The sequence below is a fragment of the Pristiophorus japonicus genome, chromosome 1 (genome assembly GCF_044704955.1).
Source record: "Pristiophorus japonicus isolate sPriJap1 chromosome 1, sPriJap1.hap1, whole genome shotgun sequence".
In the NCBI taxonomy this organism is placed as follows: Eukaryota; Metazoa; Chordata; class Chondrichthyes; family Pristiophoridae; genus Pristiophorus; species Pristiophorus japonicus.
In genome coordinates this window covers 151,958,284-151,986,144 of record NC_091977.1, presented here as the reverse complement: position 1 = coordinate 151,986,144, position 27,861 = coordinate 151,958,284, and the positions used below count along the sequence as shown (strand labels likewise).

Genomic DNA, 27,861 nt, shown 5'->3' with positions numbered 1-27,861 from the left:
TTTTGTACGCTCGAAAAAACCTTGCCTACACTTTACAAATCAAGCGTAGGTTACAAATTAGGCGTAGGGAACGGGGGGTGAGGGAAGTAATTAAATTCTACGATCATTCAACAGTCATACTTGTACAAATAAAGATCCAACCTGAATAAAAATTTATAAACAAAGCAAAGATTAAATATTCCATGTTCCTACCTGTGTGAAGCAGCAGCAGTCTTCAAGCTGCGGTGCTTCAGGCAGGCCTTCCTTCCATCAGTGGCTGGACGACAGCTGAAGAAACAACAAGCAGTCTTCAAGCTGCGAAGGGGACTGAGGCCATTTGGCCACACGATGGGGGTGGCATCAGTGGCTCGATGGCAGCCGAAGATACAGCAATCAAGCAGCCTTCGAGCTGTGAGGGGGACTGAGGCCATTTGGCCACGGGATAGGGGCATCGTCAGTGACTGGCAGGTGATTTATTCAACAGTGCTGCTAAAAGCACTCCTTCACACACAAAAAAAATCACTAAAATTAACTCTCGAGCCTTTCCAGGGGTCCACGGTTCACTTTTCCTCTAGTCTCTTTAAAAATGGCCGAGTGCCAATGTTTATTTCCCACTGCACATGCGCACACGCTCCAACGCGCACGCGCAGGGTTGCCGGCATGACGTTGCCTTATTTAAATTAGGCCCACACCCCCCACTGCTTGTAGAATCGGCGCGAGTGTCTGGCTCCGCCCCCAGCTGTTCTGTGCACGCCGCGCCAAGCTGCTGAAGACCTGCGAGGAGCCGGAGAATATCGGAGGTTTTTTCGGCGCACTTTCGAGCGCGAAAAACGGGCGTCCAGGTCGGGGCTGCGTCGTTTTAGGCGCGGCCTGAAACTTTGGCCCAAAGAGTGGGAATAAACTGGTCCTTTTCAGAATGGCAGGCAGCGACTAGTAGGGTACCGCAAGGTTCAGTGCTGGGACCCCAGCTATTTACAATATATTAATGATTTAGACGAAGGAATTGAATGTAATATCTCCAAGTTTGCAGATGATACTAAGCTGGGTGGCAGTGTGAGCTGTGAGAAGGATGCTAAGAGGCTGCAGGGTGACTTGGACAGGTTAGGTGAGTGGGCAAATGCATGGCAGATGCAGTATAATGAGGATAACTGAAGTTATCCACTTTGGTGCAAAAACAGGAAAGCAGAATATTATCTGAATGGTGACAGATTAGTAAAAGGGGAGGTGCAGAGAGACCTGAATGTCATGGTACATCAGTCATTGAAAGTAGGCATGCAGATACAGCAGGCAGTAAAGAAAGCAAATGGCATGTTGGCCTTCATAGCGAGAGGATTTGAGTGTAGGAGCAGGGAGGTCTTACTACAGTTGTACAGGGCCTTGATGAGGCCACACCTTGAGTATTTTGTGCAGTTTTGGTCTCCTAATCTGAGGAATGATGATCTTGCTATTGAGGGAGTGCAGCGAAGGTTCACCAGACTGATTCCCGGAATGGCTGGACTGACAGATGAGGAGAGACTGGATCGACTAGGCTTATAGTCACTGGAATTTAGAAGAATGAGAAGGGATCTCATAGAAGCATATAAAATTCTGACTGGATTGGACAGGTTAGATGCAGAAAGAATGTTCCCGATGTTGGGGAAGTCCAGAACCAGGGGTCACAGTCTAAGGATAGGGGGTAAGCCATCTAGAACCGAGATGAGGAGAAACTTATCCACCCAGAGAGTTGTGAACCTATGGAATTCTCCACCACAGAAAGTTGTTGAGTCCAATTCGTTGGATATATTCAAAAGGGAGCTAGATGTGGCCCTTTATGGCTAAAGGGATCAGGGGATACGAAGAGAAGGCATGAGTAGGGTCCAGTTGCAATGATCAGCCATGATCAAATTGAATGGTGGTGCAGGTTCGAATGGCCTGCTCCTGCATCTATTTTCAATGTTTTTCCAGCCCCCTGCTGCACCTCTTCCACCAGTGTGTGTATATGTAAAGTTGGATACCAATTGGGAAGCCCTCAAATACGAGCTCTGTAATTCTCTTGAAATACAATGATGTCGAGTATAGGGAAGAGATTCCTGAGAATAACGTTGATTTTTTTTCAATATCTGTAATCCATCCCAGGATATGGCCAAAAGTAATTCGCAACTCATGTCTTATCTCGTCCTTGCCACAAATTGCCAGGTTATTTACACAATAATAATGGCGGCACATTAAACTCGTGTTATTTTGCCAGCAAATTTTGGCCCAACATCTCTCTGTTGGAGAAAAGACCTCCAACTGAATAGTTTGAATATTGTACCTCCATGATTAGTTTCACAGCTAAGAATAACTGTATACCTTTTAGGCCTAAATGACAAGTCAGGACAAATAATTAATTAACGAAAACAAAAGACACGATTTAGATTTTCTTCATCTTGTCTTGAGACAAAAACAAGACTGCAGATTGATCAACATAACCAACCACCTCATATGCTCATATGACTGAACAAAAGTCATATATTAAAATTATCTTGTTTATATTGTGTTTTTTTTAAAAAGTGTAGCCTCTTCACTTTCGGGTCATCAACATATAACATAACTGTAGCCTATCTTTTTTTTTAAAAAAAAGTTGAGTTGCAGGGCCACAGATCTGTATAATGACAGCATTTTGCTGTTGGATGCACTGTTTGGTAATCAGTAGATATAAGTTGGTAGATAAGAATTTACAAATCTAATCTATTGAGTAAGACCATAATATATGAAGTAGAACCAATTGGAGAAGGTCCAAATGTACTTTGCATTCTATTTTTTAAAACTTCTCGATTTCAGTGTGGCACAAGATTTTACTGCTTTGACAAATTACTCTTCAGAAATTGATGCATCTATATTTATATTCTTTTCACCAGTGGCATGTTGGCTGTTGCTGTGGATGATTTCAGGATAGCAGTCCTGGATAGTGAAACAAGAAAAATTGTGAGGAGATTCTCTGGACATCAGAATCAAATAAATGATATGGTATGATATTTTGCAGGAATAGTTTCTCGCATTTTTGGGAGGGCGTTTACATCTTGAATATCATTTCAGTCTGGTTTAACCAGTTCTATTTGAATTTGACTGGTGGTGTATGTCACTGTGGAGAGTGGGCAGAATAATGTCAATTATTTTAGCCAGTTATGCTTCACTTGTGGACTAATGTAGCTGCAGTTTATAAGAGAGATAGCTGATGCTCTATTTTATATTCTACGAAAGCATCAATGTGTAATCTAAATGCACTCTTATTTTTCGCTGTTGAGGATTGCTTTAGCATTTTAGCAGCAACTTTTAATAACTACGGTGGAACTGACACATTGCTCCAATACTGTGATTTTACATTTAAAAATGAATGTCTTTAATTGATAATTAAAAATAATGGATAATACTTTGAAGCATTAATAAACCGTTCCTTGGAATGGTGGGATGCAGGTTCAATGCCCCATTTTGCAGAGTACTAAATCTCAATAATTGACTGCAGGAGTGTGATAAAGTGGAGACTTGTGCTTCCTCACAGGAATAGAGAGGTAGCCCTGGACTATTCTTGCAGACTCCCTTGCAGAATGGCGGGGGGAAATAAAGAAAAAGATAAACTCAGAAAAATCTTACTTTAGAATTAAAAACAACGTTGAAATGTCAAGCCTAGTTTATAGACAATTGGGGTCGATTTTCGCTGCCTTCACGTTAACGTTAACTGCCTCAAAATCGGGTCGGTAGCTTTATCGCACCATTAATACAGCGATGCAATCAGCTTCAATTTGAAAGAGGTCTACTGTTGGGTGTCCAAAGCTGTAATACACCAATTAATTAAACGGGCCACCCGTTTCCGGTGATAGAATCCAGATTTCCATATTAAAAGTGGCCTGTCACTTAATAGAACCCCGATTGCCATTTAAGGTCGGAATGAATCGGAGCATGAGCCGTGTGCACTTCAACCAGTTCCACGGCTGATGGAACCGAAGAGGCCCGCAAAAGATTAAATGTTTAATTATTTTTGTGCAGGAGTGCACCTCCATAATCCACAAAACTAACCTAGGCCGCAACCGTTCTGGGACTCCGGATACCACATCTCCATAAAATCTCTCAGGGCTCTTCAACAGAATGGGCGGCTGACCAGTGCGCACAGCCAGTCAGACAACCAAAAGTCAAAGTTGACCCCATTGAAATTATCACAGAAACAATAGTGCAACACATCTTAATTGCAGCAATATTCACAATTAAACTTGTAGGGAACGGTAGCATAGTGGTTAATTTACGGCACAAGTAATCCAGATGCTTGGACTAATATTCCGGAGACGTGAGCTATGGAATTTAAATTCAGTTAATTAAATAAATCTGGAATAAAAAGCTAGTGTTCGTAATGGTGACCATGAAACTAACGGTTTGTTGTAAAAACCCATCTAGTTCACTAATGTCCTGCAGAGAAGGAAATCTGCCGTTCTTACCTGGTCTGGCCTATATGTGTCTCCAGACCCACAGCAATGTTGACTCTTAACTGCTCTCTGAAATGGCCTAACAAGTCACACAGTGATAACAAACCGCTACAGAAAACAACAATAAGATGAATAGAACTGGACGGACCACCCAGCATCGATCTTGGCACCGGACACGACAACGGCACACCCAGCCCAGTCGACCCTGCAAAGTCCTCCTCACTGGGGACATGCCAAAATTGGGAGAGCTGTCCCTCAGACTAGTCGAGCAACAGCCTGACATAGGTATAATTTTGAGTGTATGACTATCAGCCAATATCCCAGACTCCTCCATCACCATCTCTGGGTATGTCTTGTCCCACCGGCAAGACAGACCCACCTGAGATGGTGGCACAGTGGTATACAAGCGGGAGCAAGTCGCCCTTGGACTCCACAACATTGACTCCGGACCTCATGAAGTCTCATGGCTTCAGGTTAGGCATGGGCAAGGAAACCTCCTGCTGATTACCACCTACCGCCCTCCCTCAGCTGATGAATCAGTACTCCTCCATGTTGAACACCACCTGGAAGAAGCAATGAGGGTAACAAGGGCACAGAATGTACTCGGGGGGGGGGGGGGGGGGGGGGGGGGGGAACTTCAGTGTGCATCACAAGAGTGGCTCGGTAGTCACTACTGACCGAGCTGGCCGAGTTCTGAAGGACGTAGCTATCAGACTGTGCCTGCAGCAGGTGGTGAGAGAATCAACACGAGGGAAAAACCTACTTGACCTCATCCTCGTCAATCTACCTGTCGCAAATGCATCCATCCATGACGGCATTGGTAGCAGTGATCACCGCACAGTTATTGTGGAGACGAAGTCCCGTCTTCACACTGAAGATGCCCCCTATCGTGTTGTGTGGCACGACCACCGTGTTAAAGGGGATAGATTCAGATTCAGATCAGATCCAGCAGCTCAAAACTGGGCATCCATGAGGCGCTGTGGGCCACCAACAGCAGCAGAATTGTATTCCACCCCAATCTGTAATTCATGGCCCGGCATATCCCTGACTCTGCCATTGCCATTACCATCAAGCCAGGGGACCAACGGTGGCTCAATGAGAAGTGCAGACGAGCATGCCAGGAGCGGAGCAGCAACGTGCATGCTAAGCAGCATGCTATCAAGAGCTAAGCGATCCCATAATTAGAGGAACAGATCAAGGTTCTGCAGTCCTGCCACATCAAGTCGTGAATGGTGGTGGACAATTAAACAACTAACTGGAGGAGCAGGCTCCATGAATATCCCAGCACACAAGTGCACAAGTGAAGCGTTGGCAAACCTCTTCAGTCAGAACTGCCGAGGGGAATGAGGTTCCCACCATCACAGCAGCCAGTCTTCAGCCAATTCGATCCACTTCATGTGATATCAAGAAGCGGCTGAGCACACTGGATACAGCAAAGGCTATGAGCCCCGACAACATACCAGTTATCGTGCTGAAGACTTAACTGCGCCTCTAGCCAAGCTGTTCAGTATAGCTACAATGCTGACAAATACCTGAAAATGTGGAAAACTGTTCAGATATATCCTATCCACAAAAAGCAGGACAAATCCAATCCGGCCAATTACCGCCCCGTCAGTCCACTTTCAATCATCAGCAAAGTGATGGAAGGTGTCAATAGTAAACAGAGAGTTGGGATAAATGGGTAATTTTCAGATTGGCAGACTGTAAATGGTGGGGTGCCACAGGGATCAGTGCTGGGGCCTCAATTATTTACAATCTATTAATGACTTGGATGAAGGGACCGAGTGTACTGTACCCACATTCTTTGTTGATACAAAGATAGGTGGGAAAGCAACTTGTGAGGGGGACACACACAATCTGCAAAGGGATGTAGATAGGCTAAGTGAATGGGCAAAAAATTGGCAGGTGGAGTGTAATCTGGGAAAATGTGAGGTTATCCACTTTGGTAGGAAGGATAAAAAAGCAAATTATTATTTAAATGGAGAGAGACTACAAAATGCTGCGCTACTGAGGGATCTGGGGGTCCTTGTACGTGAAGCACAAAAAGTTAGTATACAAGTACAGCAAGTAATCAGGAAGGCAAATGGAATGTTGGCCTTTATTGCAAGGGGGATGGAGTATAAAAGTAGGGAAGTCCTGCTACAACTGTACAGGGCGTTGGTAAGACCACAACTGGAGTACTGCGTTCAGTTTTGGTCTCCTTATTAAAGGAAGGATATACTTGCATTGGAAGCAGTTCAGAGAAGGTTCACATGGTTGATTCCTGAGATGAAGGGGCTGTCCTATCAAGAAAGGTTGAGCAGGTTGGGCCTATACTCATTGGCATTTAGAAGAATGAGAGGTGATCGTATTGAAATGTATAAGATTCCGAGGGGGCTTGACAGGGTAGATGTAGAGAGGATGTTTCCCCTCGGGGAATCTAGAACTAGGGGGGCATAGTTTCATATTAAGGGGTTGCCCATTTAAAACAGAAATGAGGAGGAATTTCTTCTGAGGCTTGAAAATCTATGGAATTCTCTGCCCGAGAGCTGTGGAGGCTGGGTCTTTGAATATATTTAAGATGGAAATAGACAGATTTTTGAACTATAAGGGAGTCGAGGGTTATGGGGTGTGGGCAGGAAAGTTGAGTTAAGGCCAAGATCAGATCAGCCATGATCTTATTGACTGGCAGAGCAAGCTCGAGGTGGCCAAATGGTCTACTCCTGCTCCTGTTTCTTATGTTCTTGTGCTATCAAGCGACACTTACCAATAACCTGCTCACCGATGCTCAGTTTGGGTTCCACCAGGACCACTCCGCTCCAGACCCCATTACAGACTTGGTCCAAACATGGATGAAAGAGCTAAATTCCAGAGGTGAGGTGAGAGTGACTGCCTTTGAGATCAAGGCAACATTTGACCGAGTGTGGCGTCGAGGAGCCCTAGTAAAATTGAAGTCACTGGGAATTGGGGAGGAAAACTCCACTGGCTGGAGTCATATCTAGCACAAAGGAAAGTGTTGGAAGTTAATCATTTCAGCCCCAGAACATTGCTTCAGGTGTTCCTTCAGGTAGTGTCCGAGGCCCAACCATCTTCAGCTGCTTCATCAATGACCTTCCCTCCGTCATAAGGTCAGAAGTGGAGATGTTCAGTTCCATTCGCAACTCCTCAGTTCATGAAGCAGTCCATGCCCGCATGCAGCAAGACCTGGACGACATTCAGGCTTGTGCTGATAAGTGGCAAGTAACATTCATGCTATGCAAGTGCCAGGCAATGACCATCTCCAACAAGCAGGAGTCTAACCATCTCCCCTGATGGTTACCATCGCTGAATCCCCCACAATAAACTTCCTGGGTGTCTCCATTGACCAGAAATCTAACTGGACCAGCCACATAAATATTGTGGCAACAAGAGCAGGTCAGAGGCTGTATTCTGCAGCGAGTGTCTCACCTCCTGACTCCCCAAAGCCTTTCCACCATCGACAAGACGCAAGTCAGAAGGGAGATGGAATACTCTCCACTTGCCTGGATGAATGCTTCTCCAACAACACTTAAGAAGCTCGACACCATCCAGGCCAAAGCAGCCTGCTTAATTAGTGCCCCCATCCACCACCTTCAAGATTTGCTCTCTCCACTCCTGGCGCACCGTGGCCACAGTGTGTACCATCTACAAGATGCACTGTAGCAACTCGCCAATGCTGCTTTGGCAGCACCTCCCAAACCCGCGACCTCTACCACCTAGACGGACAAGGCCGCAGGCACAAGGGAGCACCATTACCTGCAAGTTCCCCATCCAAGTTACACTCCATCCTGACTTGTAAATACATCGCCGTTCCTTCATCGCTGGGTCAAAATCCTGGAACATCCTCCCTAACAGCACTGAGGGAGTACCTTCACCACACGGGCTGCAGCGGTTCAAAAAGGCTGCTCACCACTACCTTCTCGAGGGCAATTAGGGATGGGCAATAAATATTGGCCTTGCCAGCAATGCCCATGTCCCGGAACGATTTTTTTTTAAATCACCCTTTCCCATATCCCATGACAGATTTCCCTTTGACCTCATCTTGCACCCCACCAGCCTCCACATTCAACGGTTCTCCCTCCCCTTTTAGCATTCAGAGGAAATTGTTCCCTCCGTGACACCCTGGTCCACTCTTCAGGCGCCTTCTGTTACAAGCGCAAGAGAGAATGCCTGACCTTTCACCACCTCCTTTTCACACCTTCCAGATGAAACAGCAATTTACTTGTACTTGTCCCAGCTTAGTATACTATATTTGCAGCTGGTGATATGGTCTTCTCTACATTGGGAGATGAATTGTAGATTGGGTAATCACTTTGCTGAACATAGAAACATAGAAAATAGGTGCAGGAGTAGGCCCTTCGAGCCGACACCGCCATTCATTGAGTTCATAGCTGAACACACAACTTCAGTACCCCATTCCTGCTTTCTCGCCATACCCCTTGATCCCCCTAGTAATAAGGACTACATCTAACTCCTTTTTGAATATATCCAATGAACTAGCATCAACAACTCTCTGCAGCAGGGAATTCCACAGGTTAACGACTCTCTGAGTGAAGAAGTTTCTCCTCATCTCAGTCCTAAATGGCCTACTCCTTATCCTAAGACGATGTCCCCTGGTTCTGGACTTCCCCAACATCGGGAACATTCTTCCCGCATCTAACCTGTCCAGTCCCGTCAGAATCTTATACGTTTCTATGAGATCCCCTCTCATCCTTCTAAACTCCAGTGAATAAAGGCCCAGTTGATCCAGTCTCTCCTCATATGACAGTCCAGCCATCCCTGGAACTAGTCTAGTGAACCTTCGCTGCACTCTCAATAGCAAGAACGTCCTTCCTCAGATTAGGAGACCAAAACTGAACACAATGTTCCAGGTGAGGCCTCACTAAGGCCCTGTACAATTGCAGTAAGACCTCCCTGCTCCTATACTCAAATCCCCTAGCTATGAAGGCCAACATACCATTTGCGTTCTTCACCGCCTGCTGTACCTGCATGCCAACCTTCAATGACTGATGAATCATGACACCCAGGTCTCGCTGCACCTCCCCTTTTCCTAATCTGCCATTCAGATAATCTATCTTTGTGTTTTTGTCTCCAAAATGGATAACCTCTCATTTATCCACATTATACTGCATCTGTCATGCATTTGCCCACTCACCTAACCTGTCCAAGTCACCCTGCAGCCTCTTAGCATCCTCCTCACAGCTCACACCGTCACCCAGTTTAGTGACATCTGCAAACTTGGAGGTATTACACTCAATTCCTTCATCTAAATCATTAATGTATATTGTAAATAGCTGGGGTCTCAGCACTGAGCCCTGCGGCACTCCACTAGTCACTGCCTGCCATTCTGAAAGGGACCATTTATCCCAACTCTCTGCTTCCTGTCTGCCAACCAGTTCTCTATCCACGTCAGTACATTACGCCCAATACCATGTGTATTGATTTTGCACACCAATCTCTTGTGCAGGACCTTGTCAAAAGCCTTTTGAAAGTCCAAATACACCACATCCACTGGTTCTCCTTTGTCCACTCTGCTAGTTACATCCTCAAAAAATTCTAGAAGATTCGTCAAGCATGATTTCCCTTTCATAAATCCATGCTGACTTGGACCGATCCTGTCACTGCTTTCCAAATGCGCTGCTATTTCATCCTTAATGATTGATTCCAACATTTTCCCCACTACTGATGTCAGGCTAACCGGTCTATAATTACAGGTTTTCTCTCTCCTTTTTAAAAAAAGTGGTGTTACATTAGCTACCCTCCAGTCCATAGGAACTGATCCAGATCGACTGTTGGAAAATGATCACCAATGCATCCACTATTTCTAGGGCCACTTCCTTAAGTACTCTGGGATGCAGACGATCAGGCCCCAGGGATTTATCAGCCTTCAATCCCATCAATTTCCCGTCGAATCAGAATATTCTTCAGTTCCTCCTTCTCACTAGACCCACTGTCCCCTAGTACATTCGGAAGGTTATTTGTGTTTTCCTTCGTGAAGACAGAACCGAAGTATTTGTTCAATTGGTCTGCCATTTCTTTGTTCCCCATTATAAATTCACCTGAATCTGACTGCAAGGGACCTACATTTGTCTTCACTAAAATGTTTCTCTTCACATATTTATAGAAGCTTTTGCAGTCAGTTTTTATGTTCCCTGCAAGCTTCCTCTCATACTCTATTTTCCCCCTCTTAATTAAACCGTTAGTCCTCCTTTGTTGAATTCTAAATTTCTCTCAATCCTCAGGTTTGTTACTTTTTCTTGCCAATTTATATGCCTCTTCCTTGGTTTTAACACTATCCTTAATTTCCCTTGTTTGCCACGATTGAGCCACCTTCCCCGTTTTATTTTTACTCCAGACAGGGATGTGCAATTGCTGAAGTTCATCCATGTGATCTTTAAATGTTTGCCATTGCTTATCCTTTAGGTATCCTTTGCCAGTCTATTCTAGCCAATTCACACCTCATACCGTCGAAGTTACCTTTCCTTAAGTTCAGGGCCCTAGTTTCCGAATTAACTGTGTCACTCTCCATCTTAATAAAGAATTCTACCATATTATGGTACTCTTTCCCCAAGGGGCCTCGCACAACAAGATTGCTAATTAGTCCCTTCTCATTACACATCATCCAGTTTAGGATGGCCAGCTCTCTCGTTGGTTCCTCGACATATTGGACTAGAAAATCATCCCTCACACACTCCAGGAAATCCTCCTCCACCGCATTGCTACCAGTTTGGTTAGCCCAATCAATATGCAGATTAAAGTCGCCCATGATAACTGCTGTACCTTTATTGCACACATCCCTTATTTCTTGTTTGATGCTGTCCCCAACCCCACTACTACTGTTTGGTGGTCTGTACACAACTCCCACTACCGTTTTTTGCCCTTTGGTATTCCGCAGCTCCACCCATACCGATTCCACATCATCCAGGCTAATGTCCCTCCTTACTATTGCATTAATTTCCTCTTTAACCAGCAACGCCACCCCGCCTCCTTTTCCTCTCTGCCTATCCTTCCTAAATGTTGAATACCCCCTGGATGTTGAGTTCCCAGCCTTGGTCACCCTGGAGCCATGTCTCCGTGATGCCAATTACATCCTATCCGTTAACTGCTGTCTGCACAGTTAATTCGTCCATCTTATTCCGAATACTCCTCGCATTGAGGCACAGAGCCTTCAGGCTTGTCTTTTTAACACACTTTGCCCCTTTAGAATTTTGCTGTAATGTGGCCCTTTTTGTTTTTTGCCTTGGGTTTCTCTGCCCGCCACTTTTACTATTCTCCTTTATATCTTTTGCTTCTGCCACCATTTTATTTCCCTCTGTCTCCCTGCATAGGTTCCCATCCCCCTGCCATGTTAGTTTAACTCCTTCCCAACAGCACAAGCAAACACTCCCCCTGGAACATTGGTTCTGGTCCTGCTCAGGTGCAGACCATCCGGTTTGTACTGGTCCCATCTCCCCCAGAGCCAGTTCCAATGTCCCAGGAATTTGAATCCCTCCCTTTTGCACCACTCCTCAAGCCATGTATTCATCTGAGCTATCCTGCGGCTCCTACTCTGACTAGCACGTTGCACTGGTAGCAATCCCGAGATTACCGATTGAACAAGTACTTTGGTTCAGTATTCACGAAGGTGGACATAAACAATCTTCCGGATATAAAAGGGGTCAGAGGGTCTAGTAAGAAGGAGGAACTGAGGGAAATCCTTATTAGTCAGGAAATTGTGTTGGGGAAATTGATGGGATTGAAGGCCGATAAATCCCCAGGGCCTGATGGACGACATCCCAGAGTACTTAAGGAGGTGGCCTTAGAAATAGCGGATGCATTGACAGTCATTTTACAACATTCCATAGACTCTGGATCAGTTCCTATGGAGTGGAGGGTAGACAATGTAACCCCACTTTTTATAAAAAAAAAGGAGGGCGAGAGAAAACAGGGAATTATAGACCGGTCAGCCTGACATCGGTAGTGGGTAAAATGTTGCAATCAATTATTAAGGATGCTATAGCAGCGCATTTGGAAAGAGGTGACATGATAGGTGCAAGTCAGCATGGATTTGTGAAAGGGAAAGCATGCTTGACAAATCTTCTGGAATTTTTTGAGGCTGTTTCCAGTAGAGTGGACAAGGGGGAACCAGTTAATGTGGTGTATTTGGACTGTCAGAAGGCTTTCGACAAGGTCTCACACAAGAGATTAATGTGCAAAGTTAAAGCACATGGGAGTGGGGGTAGTGTGCTGACATGGATTGAGAGCTGGTTGACAGACAGGAAGCAAAGAGTAGGAGTAAATGGGTACTTTTCAGAATGGCAGGCAGTGACTAGTGGGGTACCGCAAGGTTCTGTGCTGGGGCCTCAGCTGTTTACATTATACATTAATGATTTGGACGAGGGGATTAAACGTAGTATCTCCAAATTTGCGGATGACACTAAGTTGGGTGGCAGTGTGAGCTGCGAGGAGGATGTTATGTGGCTGCAGAGTGACTTGGATAGGTTAGGTGAGTGGGTAAATGCATGGCAGATGAAGTATAATGTGGATAAATGTGAGGTTATCCACTTTGGTGGTAAAAACAGAGAGACAGACTATTATCTGAATGGTAACAGATTAGGTAAAGGGGAGGTGCAACAAGACCTGGGTGTCATGGTACATCAATCTTTGAAGGTTGGCATGCAGGTACAGCAGGCGGTTAAGAAAGCAAATGGCATGTTGGCCTTCATAGCGAGGGGATTTGAGTACAGGGGCAGGGAGGTGTTACTACAGTTGTACAGGGCCTTGGTGAGGCCACACCTGGATTATTGTGTAAAGTTTTGGTCTCCTAACTTGAGGAAGGACATTCTTGCTATTGAGGGAGTGCAGCGAAGATTCATCAGACTGATTACCGGGATGGCGGGACTGACATATCAAGCAAGACTGGATCAACTGGGCTTGTATTCACTGGAGTTCAGAAGAATGAGAGGGGATCTCATAGAAACGTTTAAAATTCTGACTGGTTTAGACAGGTTAGATGCAGGAAGAATGTTCCCAATGTTGGGGAAGTCCAGAACCAGGGGTCACAATCTAAGGATAAGGGGTAAGCCATTTAGGACCGAGATGAGGAGAAACTTCTTCACCCAGAGAGTGGTGAACCTGTGGAATTCTCTACCACAGGAAATTGTTGAGGCCAATTTACAAAATATATTCAAAAAGGAGTTAGATGTAGTCCTTACTACTAGGGGGATCAAGGGGTATGGCGAGAAAGCAGGAATGGGGTACTGAAGTTGCATGTTCAGCCATGAACTCAGGGAATGGCGGTGCAGGCTCGAAGGGCCGAATGGCCTACTCCTGCACCTATTTTCTATGTTACTACTTTTGAGGTCCTACTTTTTAATTTAGCTCCTAGCTCCCTAAATTCGTCTCGTAGGACCTCCTCCCATTTTTTTACCAATATCGTTGGTGCCTATGTGCACCACTTCAACTGGCTGTTCACCCTCCCTTTTCAGAATGTCCTGCACCCGCTCCGAGACATCCTTGACCCTTGCACCAGGGAGGCAACATACCACCCTGGAGTCTCGGTTGCGGCCGCAGAAACGCCTATCTATTCCCCTTACAATCGAATCCCCTATCACTATAGCTCTCCCACTCTCTTTTTCCTGTCCTCCTGTGCAGCAGAGCCACCCACGGTGCCATGAATTTGGCTGCTGCTGCTGCCCTCCCCTGATGAGTCATCCCCCTCAACAGTACCCAAAGCAGTGTATCTGTTTTGCAGGGGGCTGACCTCAGGGAACCCCTGCACTCCCGTCCTTGCACTGCTCTTCCTGTTGGTCACCCATCCCCTATCTGGCTGTGTACCCTTTACCTGCGGTGAGACCAACTAGCTAAACGTGCTATTCACGTCATTCTCAGCATCATGGATGCTCCAGAGTGAATCCACTCGCAGCTCCAGTGCCGCAATGCGGTCCATCAGAAGCTGGAGGCGGATGCACTTCCCGCACACGTAGTCGTCGGGGACACGAAGCGTCCCTGACTTTCCACATAGTACAGGAGGAGCATAACACGTGTCCGAGCTCTCCTGCCATGACTTAACCCTTAGATTAACTTAATTTGGCAACAACAATGCTAAAGGTTACTTGCTGATAAAGAAAAGAAAACGAAAAACTACTTACCAATCACTTGCCCCCTTGGCTGTGATGTCACCTTTCGCTTTCTTTCTACTTTTTTGCCTTCTTTCTGCAGCTGCACCGACTGGCCTCTTCGACCTTGAACTCGCGGCCTTTTTATAGGCCTCCGACCCCGGACTCCCGCCTCCCCATCTGCTGTTCTGTTGTATTACACCTCTGGGGCTTATCTTTTTTTTTCTTTACTTGTCTCATTACTACCCTGTTTTGCCTTGCGCCATCATCCCTTTTGTCATTTGAATCACTTCTGTCTCCCACCCTATTACAGACTCTTTGTTCTTTCCTTAACCCCCTGCCTACTTTATCCCTGACTACCTGTTTAAAAACCTAAATCTCTAACTTGTTCTAGTTCGGTGACCGGTCATTGCCCTAAAATGTTTAATCCCGTTTCTCTCTCCACAGACGCTGCCTGATCTGCTAAGTGTGTTCCAGCATTTTCTCGTTTATTTCACAAATTATGGCTCTATTTGAAATGAATAATTATTTAACAAAATTAGACTAAAGACAATATAACACTAACTGTTGAATACAACTCTATATCCTATTACTATGACCATACAATTTTTAAACATTTTTTTGCAGGCCTTTAGTCCAGATGGTCGTTGGTTAATTACTGCTTCAATGGACTGTACCATTAGGACCTGGGATCTCCCATCAGGGTGGTAAGTTGAAATAAAAGGTCACACATTAATAATATTGGAAGAAAGTTCTGTTGCTACTTTATGCTGTTGTACTTAGTTATTTTAGTAAACTAGCAGATCTCTTGTGGAGATGATCACGGATGAGGCCTTGAATTAAAGACTTTAAATGTAAGGAAGGCATTAAAGGCAGAAAAGACAATTTATTGATTAAATTTAACCATATTATTGTGAAATATGTAAATATTTAAAACCTTATTTTGCACATCAAAGTTCAATTACTGAGGAAGAATAGCAGATTTTTTTAAAGAATTTTGAGTCATTTGAACAATTCATTAAACCATGACAAACAAACAACAAAAACCATTGGAAATTCCTATTATAAATATTTGTATTGGTAGTTTCAGTGTTAAATATTGACACAAAGGTGTGACCATAAATTGTGGCAACAGAAGGTAAGGTTTGTGGTCAGTAAGTATTTGTGCATCCACAAGATTTTTTTGTAATATATAGTTACTTGCTGCAACACTTTTTATGTTAATGTTTGTCAAAATTTACAATAGAAACTACTCATGCAAGCATTTATAACAGATAAACCCTTTCTAACCTTGTGAACATTTATAATGGGGAGAAACCTATGTAAACATATCAACATTTTATAATCTGTAAACCAATAGTAAACCAGAATTATATTTTTACAATGAGCAAAGCTTCCAGTTATATTACCTATGTTTTGGCGATTGTTAGATAATATAAGCATTTTTATTACTGAGACACACAGATAGCAAAAGATAGCGACAAAATGGTGAGACAGAGCTGCACAGACAGACCAAGCCCCTGTGAAGCGAAACTCTGTTTCACGAACTCACTACCGCGGAATACCGGATATCTATCACCATCTAATAGTATTTTGTATTTCATCCTACTCTGTATTCTCAGTTTAACTGGTAAAGGATGCTGCTGTGTTGTCTGTGTATCGGACATTCATTTCTGCACGAGTCAGAACTTTCTATGGCAAGGCAAAGCCATTCTGTTCAGTTTCCCCAGAAACTTTTGGGCATCAGGTACTGATTCCATTCCTGGCTGCGTGTCCGTGTTGCACCCGATGGTGTGCAATTGTGTACATTATTTAGCTCCAAGTTAAGTTAATACCCCACATCTGTTTCATTGTAAAGATAGTCTACTCCCATCTCTCTGCAACAGTAGCAGTCTCACGTCTGCCGTCATTGAAACCATTGTCCGCACCTTCCTGAGCTCATGATTCTCTGCTACCTAGCCATCAGCCTGCATAAACTCCAAATAATGCAGAACTTTGCTGCTTGCTTCATGCCCCATACAATGGGCTCAAGTTTCGGCCTGAGTTGCTCCTATTTTTTGGCGGGGAGGCTGAACGGGCCGGGCCGCTGCTGCAGCCGCCGACACTTCGGAAGGCCCCACCGACGATGGAGAAGAGGGGGGGAGGGAGGGGCGGAAGGTCTGATGGGGAGGGAGCTGAACGGGAGGGAGGTCCAGTCCGATCTTCGCCTGGTGAGCCCATTCGGCCAGGGCTAGGGTCGGGCCCCTCCCACACAGCCTCGGGGGCCTGGAGCTACTGCACATGCGCGCACGCTCTAGCACGCATGTGCAAAGGTCCCGGCACTGTTTTCAGCGCTGGGACCTGGCTCCACCCCCGACCCCTTGTGCTGCACCATGTCAAGCACAAAGTCGTCCTGAGGAGACCAGAGAATCGCAAGGTAAGCTTTTCGCGCCCTTTTACTTCCAGAAAGTCGGCGCACCTTATCGAGATGCGCCGTTTTTCCAGAGGGCGGAAACTTGTGCCCTAAGTTGCCACTCCTGTTCTTAATGGGCACCATTGATGATCCATACCCCAGTAGTCTACTTTATTAGCCTCTTAATTTTCAAATCTCTCCATGACCTTGCTCCAGCTTCCCTCTTCAACCCTCTGGTGTTCTACTGTCTTCTCACCTGCCCCTCCACTCCCTCCTCCATCATTGGTGGCAGAGCCCTTGGTACATGCCTGTGCACCATAGAGTTCTCTTCACCCACCTTGCCACTTTTCTCCCCTCTTCAAAACCTCAAAAGCTGCATCTTTGACAGTGCCTTCAATAATCTCTCCCAATTCCTGCTCTGTATCCTCTTCTGTAAAGCACCTCGGGACACTTGTGAAAAGAACTGTAAACATTTAGAATTAAATTAAATTATATTTTCAAAGTTTTTAATTTGAAATCCTGTTTTTTTTTTCACTTTCTCTCTCCACAGCTTAATCGACTGCTTTTTGCTTGATTCGGCAGCTGTCAGTATTACCATGTCCTCTACTGGAGACTTTCTGGCTTCTGCTCATGTAGATGACTTGGGAATTTACCTCTGGTATGTGCAACTTTTACAGAACAAAAATATTATATTCATCATTTGTTAATGTGTTTCTCCAAATCTATTTTCAGACACAAAAGTGAAATGTTTCACTTTCTTTCTTCAGTGATTATTGGCAATGTTTTAGTTAAGCATTTGTTCAGCGGTTACATGAGAGACTACTTGTATTTTTAATGTTGTCAAGTACTTTGTGAATTCAAAGACCCAATTAGCTTCCTGCATTGTGCCATTGTACAAAGGTATAGGTGTAATTACTAAGTGTAATGACTGCTACCAGTATAAAAAGATAAAGCGCCTTTCACAACCACTGGGCATCTCAAAGAGCTTTAAAGCCAGTTAAGTACTTTTTGAATTGTAGTCACTGTTGTCACGTAGGAAATGCAGCAGCCAATTTGTGCACAGCAAGCTCCCACAAACAGCAATGTGATGATGACCAAATAATTTTTTTTTTAAGTGATGTTGATTGAGGGATAAATATTGGCCAGGACGTGGGGGAATCTAGAACTAGGGGACATAGTTTCCGAATAAGTGGTCGTCCATTTAAAACGGAAATGAAGAGGAATTTCTTCTCTGAGGGTTGTGAATCTTTGTAATTCTCTACCCCTGAGAGCTGTGGCAGATGGGTTATTGAATATATTTAAGGTGGAGATACAGATTTTTGAATGGTATGAGAGTCGAGGGTTATGGGGAGCGGGCAGGGAAGTGGAGTTGAGGCAAAGATCAGATCGGCCATGATATTGAATGGTGGAGCAGGCTCAAGGGGCCAAATGGCCTACTCCTGCTCCTATTATGTTCTCATGACACCAGAGATAACTTCCCTGCTCTTCAAAATAGTGCCATGGGACCTTTTACGTCCACCTGAAATAGCAGATGGGACCTTGGTTTAACAACTCATCCCAAAGACCGCATCTTTGACAGACCAGCACTCCCTCAGTACTGCACTGGAGTGTCGGCCAATATTTTTTTGCTTTAGTAACTGGAGTGGGACCTGAACCCACAACCTTCTGACTCAGAGGTGAGTGTGCTACCAACTGAGGTAATGGCAAATAAAATAATGTTCCCAAATCCTACAAGAGATATCAGAAACCAAATGAATTGTACAAACTTTACAACAGAAACTTCCATTTGTAGAGTGCCTTTAACATAGTAAAATTACCTATAGTTCTTCACAGGAGAGCTAAACAAAATCTGACATCGAGCCACTTAAGATATGAGGTGACCAAAAGCTTGGTTGAAAAGATAGATTTTAAGGAAGGGAGAGAGATAGAGATGCGGGGAAGTTTAGGGAAGGAATTTCGGAGCATAGGGTTTAGGCAGCTGAAGGCACGGCTACCAATGGTGGAACTATTAAAATCGGGAATGCACAAGAGGCCAGAATTGGAGAAGCACAGAGATTTCAGAGGGTTGTATGGCTGGAGGAGGTTACAAAGATGGGGAGGGACGCGACCATGGTGGGATTTGAAAACAAGGATGAGAATTTTAAAACTGGGGCGTTGCCAGACTGGGAGCCAATGTAGGTCAGCGAGCACAGGGGTGGGTGATGGGTGAATGTTGACTTCCAGCGAGTTAGGATACAAGCAGCAGAGTTCTGGATGAGCTCAAGTTGATCGACCAGGAGAGCGTTGGAATAGTCAAATGTAGAGGTAACAAAGGCTTGCTGATGCGAGGGTGGAAGAGTTGGAGGACGTTAGTAAGGTAGACGAAGGCAGGTCTTGGTGATTGAGCGGATGTGTGGTCTGAAGCTCATCTCGGGGTCAAATACAACACTAAGGTTGCAAACAGTGTAGTTCAGCCTCTGGCAATTGCCAGGGAGAAGGATGGAGTAGGTGGCTATGGAACATAAGAAATAGGAGCAGGAGTAAGCCATTTGACCCCTAGAGCCTGCTCTGCCATTCAATAAGAGGCTAATCTGATCCTGGCCTCAACTCTACTTCTCCGCCTGCTCCCCATAACCCTCGACTCCCTTATCATTCAAAAATCTGTCTATCCCCACCTTAAATATATTCAAAGACCCAACCTCCACAGGGGTAGAGAATTCCAAAGATTCACAACCCTCTGAGGGAAGAAATTCCTTGCCATTTCCATTTTAAATGTGCGACCCCTTATTTTGAAACGATGCCCCCTAGTTCTAAATTCCCCCACGAGGGGAAACATCCTCTCTGCATCTACCCTGTCAAGCCCCCTTAGAATCTTATATGTTTCAATAAGATCACCTCTTATTCTAAACTCCAACCTGCTCAACCTTTCTTCATATGACAACCCCTTCATCTCAGGAATCAACCTCATGAACCATCTCTGAACTGCCTCCAATGCAAGTATATCCTTCCTTAAACAAGGAGACCACAACTCCAAGTGTGGTCTTACCGTTGTAGCAGGACTTCCATACTTTTATACTCCATCCCCCTTACAATAAAGGCCAACATTCTATTTGCATTCCTAATTACTTGCTGTACCTGCATATTAACTTTTTGTGTTTCATGTACAAGGACCCCCAGATCCCTTTGTACTGCAGCATTTTGTAATCTCTATCCATTTAAATAATTTGCTTTTTTATTTTTCCTACCAAAGTGGATAACCTCACATTTCACATTATATTCCATTTGCCAAATTGTTGCCCACTAACTTAGCCTATCTATATCCCTTTGTAGAATCTTTGCATCCTCCTCACAACTTGCTTTCCCACCTATCTTTGTATCATCAGCAAATTTGGCTACATTGCACTCGGTTCATTCATCCAAGTCATTAATATAAATTGTCAATAGTTGAGGCCCCAGTACTGATCACTGTGGCACTCCACTAGCTAGAGTTTGCCAACCTGAAAATGACCAATCTGTCCCAACTTTGTTTGCTGTTAGTAAGCCAATCTTCTCTCCACGCTAATATATTACCCCCAACCCCATGAGCTCTTATCTTGTGCAGTAACCCCCTATTATGTGGCACCTTATCGAATGCTTTCTGGAAATCCAAATACACGACATCTACTGGTTCCCCTTTATCCACCCTGCTTGTTACATCCTCAAAGAACTCCAGCAAATTTGTCAAACATGATTTCCCTTTCATAAAACCATGTTGACTCTTCTTGATTGCATTATGATTTCTAAATGTCCTGCTACTACTTCCTTAATGATGGACTCCATGATGAACCATGACACCCAGGTCTCATTGCACCTCCCCTTTTCCTAATCTGCCACCATTCAGAATATTATCTGAATGGTGGCAGATTAGAAAAAGGGGAGGTGCAACGAGACCTGGATGTCATGGTACATCAGTCATTGAAAGTTGGCATACAGGTACAGCAGGCGGTAAAGAAGGCAAATGGTATGTTGGCCTTCATAGCTAGGGGATTTGAGTATAGGAGCAGGGAGGTCTTACTGCAGTTGTACAGGACCTTGGTGAGGCCTCACCTGAAATATTGTGTTCAATTTTGGTCTCCTAATCTGAGGAAGGATGTTCTTGCTATTGAGGGAGTGCAGCGAAGGTTCACCAGACTGATTCCGGGGATGGCTGGACTGACATATGAGGAGAGACTGGATCAACTGGGCCTTTATACATTGGAGTTTAGAAGGATGAGGGGATCCCATAGAAACATACAAGATTCTGATGAGACGGGACAGGTTGGATGCGGGAAGAATGTTCCCGATGTTGGGGAAGTCCAGAACCAGGGGACACAGTCTTAGGATAAGGGGTAGGCCATTTAAGACTGAGATGAGGAGAAACTTCTTCACTCAGAGAGTTGTTAACCTGTGGAATTCCCTGCCGCAGAGAGTTGCTGTTGCCAGTTCATTAGATATATTCAAGAGGGAGTTAGATATGGCCTGTACAGCTAAGGGGATCAAGGGGTATGGAGAGAAAGCAGGAAAGGGGTACTGAGGGAATGATCAGCCATGATCATATCGAATGGTGTTGCAGGCTCGAAGGGCCGAATGGCCTACTCCTGCACCTATTTTCTATGTTTCTATGTTTCCAGCCTTTTCCCAATGACTGATGTTAGGCTACTTTCTGTCTCCCTCCTTTCTTAAATAGGGGCATTACATTTGCGGTTTTCCAGTCCGCTGGGACCTCTCCAGAATCCAGGGAATTTTAGTAGATTATAACCAATGCATCCACTATCTCTGCAGCCACTTCTTTTTAGACCCTAAGATGCAGGCCATCAGGTCCAGGGGACTTGTCCGCTTTTAGTCCCATTAATTTGCCTCGCTCTTTTTCTCTAGTGATGGTGATTGTTTAAGTTCCTTCCTTCCTATTATCTTATTATTGGGATGCTTTTAGTGTCTTCTACCGTGAAGGCTGATACAAAATATTTGTTCAAAGTCTCCGTCATATCCGTATTTCCCCATTATTAATGCCCCAGTCTCATCCTCTAAGGGGCCAATGTTTACTTTAGCTACTCGCTGCTTTTTTTATATACCTGTCTGTCTGTTTTTATATTTCTTGCTGGTTTACTCTCGCATGCTATCTTCTCTGTCTTTACTTTTTTAGTCGTCTTTTGCTGGTTTCTAAAAATTTCCCAATCCTCTGGCCTTCCACTGTCTTCAACATTGTATGCCTTTGTTTTCAATTTGATACCATCCTTTACTTCCTTAGTTAGCCAGCGATGGTTCATCCTTCTTAGAATCTTTCTTTCTCACTGGAATATATCTTTGGTGAGAGTTATGAAATATTTCAAATCTTTGCCACTGCTTTTCTGCAGTCTTGCCTTTTAATATATTTTCCCAGTCCACTTTAACCAACTCTGCCTTCATACCTTTGTAATTACCTTTATTTAAGTTCAGGACACAAGTTTGAGACCTAGCTTTCTCACCCTCAAACCGAATTTGAAATTCTACCATGCTATGGTCACTCTTCCCAAAAGCATCCTTCAGTATGAGATCATTAATTAGTCCAGACTCGTTGCACATTACCAGATCTAAAATAGTCTGCTCGCTGGTTGGTTCCACAACGTATTGTTCCAAGAAACCATCCCGAATACACTCTATGAACTCTTCCTCAAGGCTACCTTTGCCAATTTGATTTGTCCAATCAATATGAAGATTAAAATCGCCCATGATTATTGTCTTACTTTCTTACAAGCTTCCATTATATCTTGATTTATATTCTGTCCTACAATGTGACTACTGTTAGGGGGCCTATAGACTACTCCCACCAGTGACTTCTTTCCCTTATTGTTTCTTATCTCCACCCAAGCTGGTTCTACATCTTGATCTTCTGAGTCAGTATCATTTCTCACTACTGCAATGATCTCATCCTTTATTAACAGAGTTACCCCACCTCCTTTTCCTTTTTGCCTACCCTGACGAATGGCAAATACCCCTGAATATTCAGTTCCCAGCCTTGGTCACTTTGCAACCACGTCTCTGTAATGGCAATCAGATCATACCCATTTATTTCTATTTGTGCCATCAACGCATCTATCTTGTTACGAATGCTGCGTGCGTTCAGATATAGAGCTTTTATTATTGAATTATGTGTATATGCTCTGTCCCTTCCTGTCTCACACTGATTATCATTACCCTGCACTTTTGCCTTCTCCTTTCTCTTCGACTTTTTAAATTTCCGCTCACTGGATCCCTACCTCCCACTATTTAGTTTAAAGTCTATCTACAGCCCTATTTATTCGATTCACCAGGACACTGGTCCCAGCCTGGTTCAAGTGAAGCCCGTCTCGATGAAATAGCTCCCTCTTATTCCAGTACTGGTGCCAATACCCCATGAATTGAAATGCCCCACTAAAAAGTTAGACCTAAAGAGATTTAGGTGTAACTGGGGGTTTAAGAGCATATTGACTGCTAAACAAAGATTATGACCCTGAAAAACTAATTTTAATTTTGAATGCTTATGGCAGGGACTGAAGACAATGGGTTCAGTCTTCCCAATATTTAGTTGGAGGGAATTTCTGCGCATCCTGTCAGACAAGCAATGGGACATATTCGAGGCAGTGAAGGGGTCGAGAGAGAGGTGATGATGAGGTAGAGCTGGGTGTCCTCAGTGTATATGTGATACCTGACGACGTGTTTTTGGATGATGTCGCCGAGGGGCAGCATATAGATAAGAAATAGGAGAGGGTCCAAGGATAGATCCTTGGGGTACTCCAGAGGTAATGGAGCAGGTCCTCAAAATTAGTTTTTCAGGGCCATAACCTTTATTTAGCGCTCTTAAACCCCCCCAGTTACACCTAATCTCTTTAGGTCTAACTTTTTAGTGGGAAATTTAACATGGAAGAGACAAAATTTTCGTTAGTTTCTATGATTTGGAAGATTTCACTGATTGCCGTCTCAGGGTGGTGGGCACATCACAGTCTGTGGAGGAGCAGTGAATGACAGATCACAACGTCAGGATTTTTAAATCTTGAAGTTGAGGTCAGTTTCAAAGATGAAATGACTGCTAATGCTGCCAGTTCACCATCAGGACTGCAAATTCTGGGTCAGTATTCTAGCTGGGGCCTGACCAGTGAGAAGGTTTACCGTAACTACTTTGCTTTTGTGCTCTATGCCTCTATTTATAAAGTCAAGGATCCCCATATGTTTTTTAACAGCCATCTCAAATTGTCCTGCCACCTTCAAAGATATATGTATGTGAACCCTGAGGTCTTTTTGTTCCTGCACCCACTTTAAAATTGTACATTTTAATTTATATTGCCTCTTTTAATTTTTCCTTCTAAATTGCCGCACTTCACACTTCTCGGCATTAAATGTCATCTTTCACGTGTCAGCCCATTTCACCAGTCTGTCTATGTCCTCCTAAAGTCTGTTACTATCCTCCTCATTGTTTACTACATTTCCAAGCTTTCTCTCATCTGCAAACTTTAAAATATGTTTGTGCTTCTTAAATGTTATGCATGGTTTGGTAAAGTTCAATTAATGTCCATGCATTGCAGATTTCAAATACGTAGTGCTGGTTAGTTTTATATACCATTTAATGTATTGCATTGGAAATCTAGGCACATTGTGGAAAAACCATTGATGCAAGCACAAGGGGGGTGATACTCAAGTGTTTGTTCTTTACTTCTGCATTCTTCATTCTGCTGAGGTTGAAACCAATAGGAATTGAACAAGGCTATTAGTGGACTAGGCCAGTAATGAAGTGCAATAGGAGAATTGTCAATTATTTCTCATCTACTTTTGAAATATTTAGATGATGAAGTAACAGTTTTGTTTTTAAACTTTCCACTGAGGGAGTGATGTATTATCAGAGATGGCATCTTTCAGATAAGATGTTTAACAAAGCCTGTAAAAGATCCCATGGCAGTATTCAAGGTAAAGCGGGGAAATTCTGCCATTATCCTGGCCAGCACTTGTACCTCAATCAACACCTCCAAAGACTAGTTAACTGGTTATTTATCTCGTTGCTGTCTGTAAGAGTTTGCTGTGGGCAAATTGGCTTCCATGTTTGGCTACAAAACAGAAGTGCCTACGCTTCAAAAGCAATACACTGGCTGTGAAGCGCTTTGGGATGTCCTGAGGATATGAAAGGCAGTATGGAAATGCAGGTTCCTTTCTTTTTATAAAAGCACAACTGCACATAACCATAAGTGAGCAGAAACTGTAAGAGTCATACATCAATGAGCTGTCAATGAATTTGAATTGGAAAAATGTATATTTCCTTTCAAAAAATAAATGTTTGGGTGGGTTGACCATGAAATGCAAGCCATCAAACTATGTTAATTGTATGAACAGCAAATCCTAAAATGTCCTTTTCTCCCTCTTTTTTTATTTAGGTCCAACAATACGCTGTATAATATTATTTCCCTTCGGCCGCTTCCTGCTGATTATCAACCTTCTGTTATAATGCTTCCTGGAATGTGCCAACAACAAGGTTTTTTTTTAAATGAACTTAACTTCCAGAAATTGCATTTAAATTTTAGGTTTTCAGGCTGCTTAATATTGTGTATATGCTGCTACCTCAAATGATTTTTTAAAAAATGATAAAAAAATTATAATGTTGATTATTTGGCTTTCTTGGGTTCTCTTTAAACAGAATATGTAATGTATGTGGAAGTTTATTACAACTTGTTGGCTTTTAACATTTTTAAATAATGTGGAAACCACTTTTGTTTTAGAGCTGGAGACTTCAGACAAAGAAGAAGAAGTAGAAGGTCAGATGATAGAATATGATTCATCTGAACAGCTGGGAGAGCAGTTGGTGACACTCTCTTTACTTCCAGAATCACGCTGGAAAAATCTTCTCAACCTCGATGTTATCAAGGTAGCAAATTGTTAATGTACTTTTTAATCTAAATGTTCTTGAATGAAACGTGGACCATTTCCCATGCTTCGGGAGCCTCTTATCAACAAGGGCAGACATTGACGACGAGATTCAACACCGCCTCCAATGCAGCCTTCGGCCGCCTGAGGAAAAGAGTGTTCGAAGATCCAGCCTTCAAATCTGCCACCAAGCTCATGGTCTACAGGGCTGTAGTAATATCTGCCCTCCTGTATGGCTCAGAGACATGGACCATGTACAGTAGACACCTCCAAGTCGCTGGAGAAATACCACCAATGATGTCTCCACAAGATCCTGCAAATCCCCTGGGAGGACAGACGTACCAACGTTGGCGTCCTCGACCAGGCTAACATCCCCAGCATTGAAGCACTGACCACACTCGATCAGCTCCGCTGGGCAGGCCACATTGTTTGCATGTCTGACACGAGACTCCCAAAGCAAGCACTCTATTTGGAACTCCTTCGTAGCAAACCAGCCAAAGGTGGACAGAGGAAACGTTTCAAGGGCACCCTCAAAGCCTCCCTAATAAAGTGCAACATCCCCACCGACACCTGGGAGGAAGTACATCCAGGAGGGTGCTGAGCAACTCGAGTCTCATCGCCAAGAGCATGCAGAAATCATGCGCAGGCAGCAGAAAGAGCGTGCGGCAAACGAGTCCCACCCACCCTTTCCCTCAATGACTGTTTGTCCCACCTGTGACGGGGACTGTGGTTCTCGTATTGGACTGTTCAGTCACCTTCCGGTGTCCCTTACGACTACATGTGTAAGAAGTGTATCCGCCTCCATCTCCTGATGGACCGCGTTGCGGAATTGGAGCTGAGGGTGGATTCACTCTGGAGCATCCACGATGCTGAGAATGACATAAGTGGAGTGAGTTGGTCTTACCGCATGAGAAGGATCCACAGCCAGCTAGGGAATGGAAGACCAGCAGGAAGAGTAGTACAAAGAAGGTAGTGCAGGGGTCCCATCTGGTCATCCCCCTGCAAAACCGATACACTGTTTTGAGTGCTGTTGAAGGAGTTGACTCATTAGGGGAGAGCAGCAGCAGCCAAGTTCATGGCACCATGGCTGGCTCTGTTGTACAGGAGGGCATAAAAAAGAGTGGGAGAGCGATAGTGATTGAATCCCCTATCATAAGGGGAATAGATAGGCGTTTCTGCGGCCGCAATCGAGACTCCAGGATGGTATGTTGCCTCCCTGGTGCAAGGGTCAAGGATGTCTCCGAGCGAGTGCAGGACATTCTGAAAAGGGAGGGAGAACAGCCAGTTGTCGTGGTGCACATTGGTACCAACGACATAGGTAAAAAAAGGGATAACGTCCTACGAGACGAATTTAAGGAGCTAGGAGTTAAATTAAAAAGTAGGACCTCAAAAGTAGTAATCTCGGGATTGCTACCAGTGCCACGTGCTAGTCAGAGTAGGAATCGCAGGATAGCACAGATGAAATCGTGGCTTGAGCAGTGGTGCAGCAGGGAGGGATTCAAATTCGTGGGGCATTGGAACAGGTTCTGGGGGAGGTGGGACCAGTACAAACCGGACGGTCTGCACTTGGGCAGGAAGGGAACCAATGTCCTAGGGGAGTGTTTGCTAGTGCTGTTGGTGAGGAGTTAAACTAATATGGGAACCAATACAGGGAGACAGAGGGAAACAAAAGTCAGAAAAGAGATGAGTAAAAGTGGAGGGCAGAGAAACCAAAGGCAAGAAACAAAAAGGGCCACTGAATATAAAAGGGCTGCAGGAGGGGTAAAAACTAAAAATCATGGTTTAAAAACTAGGATGAAAACACTCTACCTAAATGCACGCAGCATTAGAAATAAAGTAAATGAGTTGACGGCACAAATCATTACAAATGGGTATGATTTGGTGGCCATTACAGAGACATGGTTGCAAGGTGGCCAGGACTGGGAATTAAACGTACAGGGGTATCTGACGATTCGGAAAGATAGGCAGGAAGGGAAGGGAGGTGGGGTAGCTCTGTTAATAAGGGATGATATCGGGGCAGTTGTGAGGGATGATATTGGCTCCAATGAACAAAATGTTGAATCATTGTGGGTGGAGATTAGAGATAGTAAGGGGAAAA

At 44.2% G+C, this 27,861-nt stretch overlaps 1 protein-coding gene across 3 annotated transcripts in view; it reads left to right on the top strand.

Annotated features, from left to right (window-relative positions):
• Positions 1 to 27,861, top strand: part of wdr36 (WD repeat domain 36) — a 176,769-nt gene that overhangs the window by 112,573 nt on the left and 36,335 nt on the right. For all 3 annotated transcript variants that reach the window (XM_070883956.1, XM_070883949.1, XM_070883962.1), the window contains 5 exons: positions 2,859 to 2,967; positions 15,137 to 15,216; positions 17,452 to 17,559; positions 25,277 to 25,374; positions 25,619 to 25,764. In XM_070883956.1, the coding sequence (XP_070740057.1) occupies positions 2,859 to 2,967; positions 15,137 to 15,216; positions 17,452 to 17,559; positions 25,277 to 25,374; positions 25,619 to 25,764 (541 nt within the window). The remainder of the gene's footprint in view (positions 1 to 2,858; positions 2,968 to 15,136; positions 15,217 to 17,451; positions 17,560 to 25,276; positions 25,375 to 25,618; positions 25,765 to 27,861) is intronic.